At 40.0% G+C, this 6,353-nt stretch overlaps 1 protein-coding gene and 1 pseudogene across 1 annotated transcript; both read right to left on the reverse strand.

The window, feature by feature from the left end:
• Positions 1-1,069: 1,069 nt before the first annotated feature.
• On the reverse strand, positions 1,070-2,225 carry LOC112455819 (the record flags this gene model as incomplete). The annotated part of the gene is made up of 2 exons (XM_025018007.1): positions 2,012-2,225; positions 1,070-1,882 (listed from the first exon to the last, which is right to left on the reverse strand). Coding segments are annotated over exons 1-2 (1,027 nt in total), but the record flags the coding sequence as incomplete, so codon positions are not given.
• A 2,107-nt stretch (positions 2,226-4,332) lies between these two features.
• LOC112455820 lies at positions 4,333-4,484 on the reverse strand (annotated as a pseudogene).
• Between the last annotated feature and the right edge of the window lie 1,869 nt (positions 4,485-6,353).

The raw sequence follows: 6,353 nt of genomic DNA on the forward strand, positions 1-6,353 counted from the left end.
CCGATAGGTAGCTCGCCCTGACTGGCGTTCTCGAAGATCACTGGAGAGGTCCCGCTGAGCTGCCCTTTATATAAGGATCGATGTCGAACTTTACTTACGAGAGAGATACGCCGCGCAGCGGTGCGCGCCGAAATATTCCGCCGGTCGATACTCATGCCGCGCGCCGATCGATATTACGCTACTATCCGTGCTGCGTGCCGCGCGCCTCCCGTCATACTATTCACGTAGCGTATGTACGGTCGCGCGCACGTGGCGGCAGGCGGACAGCTGACCGCCACAGAAATAGCTAGTTTTGAGTCGGAGTTTTTTTGTAAGCTCAAACATTGATTTTAGCTACGATACAAGGAGAAAAATTTTTTTTTGTTAAAGAACTTTTTCTTTTTACATTTATTGCTCTGTATAACATCATAAAAAAAAAATACATAAAAATAATACTTGAAAAACGTAGTTTTTGTGTCTATAAAAAATTAAAAAAAAATTAATTGCAAAAAAACAAAAAAGTAAAATAAAAATGTCTCCACATCTTCGATTGACCTCGGTCAATAACTCATGAGCCGGTCAATGAGATGAATAAGGCTGGTTTATGATGTATTGCGTGTGGGTCTAGTATAATAAACTTAAAATAAGTTTACATATGCTTATATGTGAATACAGTATACCTAATGTAAATATAATTAACAATCACTTTTTGTTAACGTTACAAAAATACATTATCTTAAATCGCAGCATTATAATTGCATCTATTATTGCCACTTTCATTGGGCAGTTGACCACACGGTACTGCAGCTCTCAATGTAAAAAAAATCTAATAATTCTTACTCGTTTACATAAGATTTAGAATAATTTCCCTTCAAAACAACTTTCATTTCGAACATTTTATCTGACAGCTTACTACTTTTTGGAACATTTGTCATGGTAGCGTAGGAAAATAATCGTTCAACGGGGGCAGAGGACGGCAGTGGTGTATTATAACGCACAAATACTTTTTTTATTGCTGGATAAGATTTGAGCATTGAAACTTCTCGAGTACTGTCACTTAAATACTTTGAAACAACCATATCTATCGTACATGAATCTCCGCAAGCTGCTGATTGTGATTCCATCGCAAAATCAAAGTAATCGTCAAACGGATCCGTTTCTTTTTCGGAAACTTCTACACAATTACTCTCTGCTGCAACTGCTTTTTTAAAAAGTGATAGTATCTGAGCTGATTCAAGGCCAATGCATGACAACCATCGATTTCTGAACCTTGGATATGACAATGTGGCAATTGCAGCATTCTGTGCTGATACCGCAGACATGTCAAAGAAATCTTTAAATCGTCTTTCGACACTTTCCAAAAGAGCATCCGATAGTGGTCTACAATATTTCAACTCCTTGTTTTGTAAAACTTGTAATTTTTTACGTAATGCGAAAAGGCAAGGGAGAACAATTCCGTAATATACATTATTTTCCCCTTGCAGAATATCGAGAGCTTCAGCCACAGGAGCGACACATGACAGATGTTCCTCAATGTAAATAAAATCAGTCTCCTTTAAAGTATTCTTGATATTGAGCGCTCGACTTAACTGAGGACACTTTTCACGAATTTTTACAATTTGGCGCAGAGAATCATACAATGAATTCCACCTAGTTTCACCTGGCCTGCTCAACGTATGACCTAATATGTCCATTAGTATTTCTGCAGACTTTGGACGTCCGACGAATCTCCATAACACCGTACATTTGGCCATTGCCTGTTCATGCACTGATAATAGCAATGGAAAGCTGTTGATAGCTTTTATGGCATCGCTCGCGACACAAAGATTGAGCGTATGTGCACAACACCTGAGATGTTGTGGCAGAGGCTTATTTGGCTCTAAAGCACATTCTTCATCAGGATCTAGAAATTGTAATGTTATGCATACATAATATAATATATAAATCGAATCGTAATATAATTAATTTTGGCTTCATTTTTAATAATAGTGCAGGTGCAGCATTAATTTTAAACTGGTGAAAAAAATATTACCCATCGGAATTGATTGAAAATTCTCATCGTCGCTTTCTTCATCTGCTGATGTATCCGAAAATTCATTATTTTCACCATCAACGTCCCTTTGAAAGTTACAAAGTTTTACACCAAAAACCCTGAAAGCTTTAGCAAAGTTACTAGCATTATCAGTGACAGTGGCTAATATTTTTGACGAATCTAAACCAAACTCGGAATGAATATCGCATAACATCTCAGCAATCCTATCGAAACTGTGTGTTCCAAAACTGCAGATTGTCTCTTTAACGAATTAATGTTAATCCAGTGTGCAGTTACTCCTAAAAAACTTCTTTTCTTCGAAGACCACACATCAGCTGTGGTACAAATATATTGCGCTTCTTCAGTTAAAATTTTTTTAATAGATTTGGTATTGCTTTCATACAAATCTTTTATTCTTCTACCAAGAGAGCGTCGACTTAGTACCGTTATTGGTTTTCCGCGGGCTTTAACTTGAAGATGATCAAATATAGCTTGGAAATAAGGATCATCTACTATCCTTAATGGGGTTAAGAGTGAACAACGAATTGAGTTATATCTTCGTCCAATTGTTCCTGTAAGCTCAGCAGTTTGCGTTTCTTGCAAGATGCAAGTTGATTTTCATCAGAACAGTCCGATGCAGATAATTTGGCTCGTTTTTCTTTGCAATATTTTTCATATTCCTTCACCAAATTACTGTCGTGCCTTCGTTTCAGGTGTGATTTGAAATTTGATGTCGATGTTAATGTACCTTTTACTTCAACAATCTTTGGTAAGCATGCTACACATGTAGCCACTACGTCGTTAGTTTTCAAGGAATTTTTACCCTGTACAATTTTGAAATACTTTCCATCTAAGATTGCCATGTTCGAGGTGATTGTATTCACTGAAGGTGAATCTCTGCTATTTTCGGTATTATCCGCACCATCATTTTCGTTTTCAGACTGTTTCATTTGCGAGGGCGAGGACGAGGACGTTGTCTGAGAGTGAGAGTCTGGTACAGTGTTTGTTCCAGATTCAGCCATGCTAACTAAAACAATGTATAATATATAAAAATAAGCAAAACATATATGTGGTATTCCACGTCAAATTGAACCTAATTCTCTGGGATTTGATCCACAATCAAATTTAAATATCTTACCTTCGATTAATAAAATTTTTTTACTTCACTATAATTTGTGTGTCGATCGTCGATCCACACACATCAGACAACAGAATAACACTACTCTGGATCGAATGAAGCCAAAACAGTAATACTGGATATATCATGGTGACCGTTACACGGTCAAACGCTTGTACAATAGTTATTGTTATTGATGAAAGCGAGCGGCGCGAGCGCCAACATTTGAGACATAAATAAGACATACTGGTATTTATTCGAATCAAACTTTATTCGTATCGTACGATTGAGCATTAATTCGAATAAAAATTTATTTGTAAATTCCGAATAAAGATTTATTCGAATAAAGTTTTATTCGTATTTTATGAATAAAGATTTATTCGGATGAAAAATCATTCGTCACGTTATGAATGAAGATTTATCCGAATAAAATGTAGTTGACTATGTTACGAATGAGACACATACGAATGAAATTTTATTCGAATGATATTTTATTCGAATAATTTATTCCTAATTCGTTATTCGAATGAAATGTGCCCAACTCTGATTCACGGATAATGGAACAGGATTCTCACTGGGGTCGCCAATAATGACTCGTTTGTTTATTATAAACAAATAACAATTTAATATTTCACAGTTTACAGTCTCTCTGTTATCGCGGTCTCGTTCACTCGCGCTATCACCGGCAACGAGCCTTCTCGAATCTGAGTACCGTCGATTCAGAGCTAATTGCGACTAAAAGTCGTCTCGCGTGTATGGAATGTGCTGGTACTCGTAATATACGGCTGGATGTTCGCGCTTATCGTAGGCGATCACGGAATAAGTCGTACCGACTCGAGTTATATCGCGCAACGTGTTGTCGCCTCGAGATTCAACCGTAGACTGTCCGGGAGAAACGGGTAGAGTTCCCCCACTTTGATGCTTGCGCCGGCGCGGTGACTCGCAATTTGGCGCGAACAGACTCTATCTCGCGCGCCTACCTCTCTCGTCCAATCGTATCGCTTGCTGACGAGCGACACGATCCCATTCTAAACGGCGCATCGTTCCCACGTGCTGAGCCGCTGTGATTGGCTCAGCTCTGGTAGATCAGAGAAACTGCGATTTGATTCGACGGCGGACAAGGGCTCTCGCTTCGGTCTCGACGATGCGGCAACCAATGCCAGCCGTCGCAATACCCACAAAGTGCATCTTCGCGGTTAGTCACTCGGAACGGTTCCAACTACCAAAAATTATACGTCCGAGATATCCACATTAGGGATATTCGCAAGGGTCAGCCCTAACCGTAGTGCAATGGAAGAGCCTCGCCCTGGAGGAACCGCCTTCATGATCACGGTAATCTCTACGCCAGGTAAGTATCGGCCGTTCGCCCGGGCGGTATGGTCATTTTGACGTTTCCCGACAGTGCAGGTAAGTATTTCGTTTACCGAAATCAAATTTTATTAATTCCCCTTTTCTTTTCAGGTACCCGCGTTTCGTAGGATTGTCTCGAAATCAATGGACGTGATTGGCTCACCGGTAATCACAACGTCAGTGAGTATACAGTAATGCATAATATGCAATAAAATATGGTTAAACATAATTATCTCGACAGGGAAACATAAAATAATAATTATATAATGTAAATTCGCGCGTTTCGACATTGTCTCGCTTCGTTGAGCTACGCTCGCTTCCTATTGGTCGGTTCGTCGCGATTATCTCAAAAGGTTGCGCCTCGCGCTCTCATTGGCTAAAGGCCTCGCAAAATCATAAAGTATTCTGAAAGTGTGTAAAATTAAGTCAAAATCGTTCCTATTGGCCATCGCTGTGTCGAGAATGCGCGATACTGATAAATCTATCGAAACTAATGCTAATCTTAACAAAATTGACTGGGTCGCTCCCCATTGGTCGTCTCGACTCGACATGACTGCTTTGCTGTCAAACTTCCTAATATGAAATGAATAAACGTGAAACCATCTATCTCGGACTCCATTGGCCCTTTCTCATGCAAAACTCTACTCTGACGGTTCATCGTTCGTCGATGATCAATCTTGGATCGATCTCGATGCTTAATAATAATATGTATAGTGTAAAAATCATTGTAACTGTCTGTACGTCTAGAAATGAAATTATTATGGGAATAAAGATGATTAATGTGACAACTATGTATTCTTTCAACTGCATCGCTCTGATTGGTCGTTCTACGTTAAGTAATAAGGTTCTGCTTTCACCCGGTGTGAATAGGCTAATAACAGTATGCAGATGATCGCTATTGCAAATAAAAAAAAATGTATGACAAAACTAAGATACGGAACTTATCCGAATCCATCGCTTCTAAAACTTTGACTCTGGCCTCTGATTGGCTCTTTACTTGACTCTAATAACTTCTTTACCTTAATATTGAATTTTCTGTCTTAGGATGATTGGGATTGGTAAATGTATGTGTTTTAAATGTATTTCAGTCGTGTTCATAGGTCAGTCTTGTTTTTAATGTGTTCTTAAAATAAATCGCTCGCTTACATATATCTTTTACGCTTATCTCGCGCAATCTCTCTAATACTTGTATAAAATGAATAAATCACTCAAAATAAAATAAAACCTTCGTATAAAACTCTAACATGCTCAATCGCACCTGTCATCATTAAAAACAAAGAAATAAAATGAAATAACTCTCGCTCGGAGATTCGCGCTGCGTCGCGCTTCGCTTTAACATGCGTTATAATACTTTTTAATAAAATACATGAAACTCAAAATGACAATAAGAAGTAATAAAATATATCGAAATAACATTCGAAAAAAGGTTTCTCAGCCACTGGCTTACGCCTCCGTGCGCTGCGATTGGTCCTCCGGAACCGTCGACTCGACCACCTCCTCCGCTGCTGGGGATTGGCTGGCCACCACGTCGTCAACCTCGCCTGGTCCAGCGGGCTGTTCGGCTCCTTCGGCAAGAATGATAGCTTCCGCTACCCCTCGTGGAATCTGTTCGAGGATTTGTGCGATCTCGGTGTCCTCGAGATTGTTCGCCTCCTCCTCATTGGCCGCCTGTTTCGTCGGCGCCGTCGCTTCCGTCATGCCCGCTCTCGGCACCGTCGCCCTCTGCACGCTCATTGGCTGTCGGATGTCGTCTGCGGCGCAAGCGGAACTCGACGCTGGAACGGATGATTTATCACTCGGTTCCAAAGGAAAATCAGGAGGGAGGAGAAAATGTGGAAGGTGGCTTTCTGGAATGTGGCGGGCATAGCAAACAAG

Source organism: Temnothorax curvispinosus, unplaced genomic scaffold (genome assembly GCF_003070985.1).
Source record: "Temnothorax curvispinosus isolate PA1 unplaced genomic scaffold, ASM307098v1 QBEX01006395.1, whole genome shotgun sequence".
NCBI lineage: Eukaryota > Metazoa > Arthropoda > Insecta > Hymenoptera > Formicidae > Temnothorax > Temnothorax curvispinosus.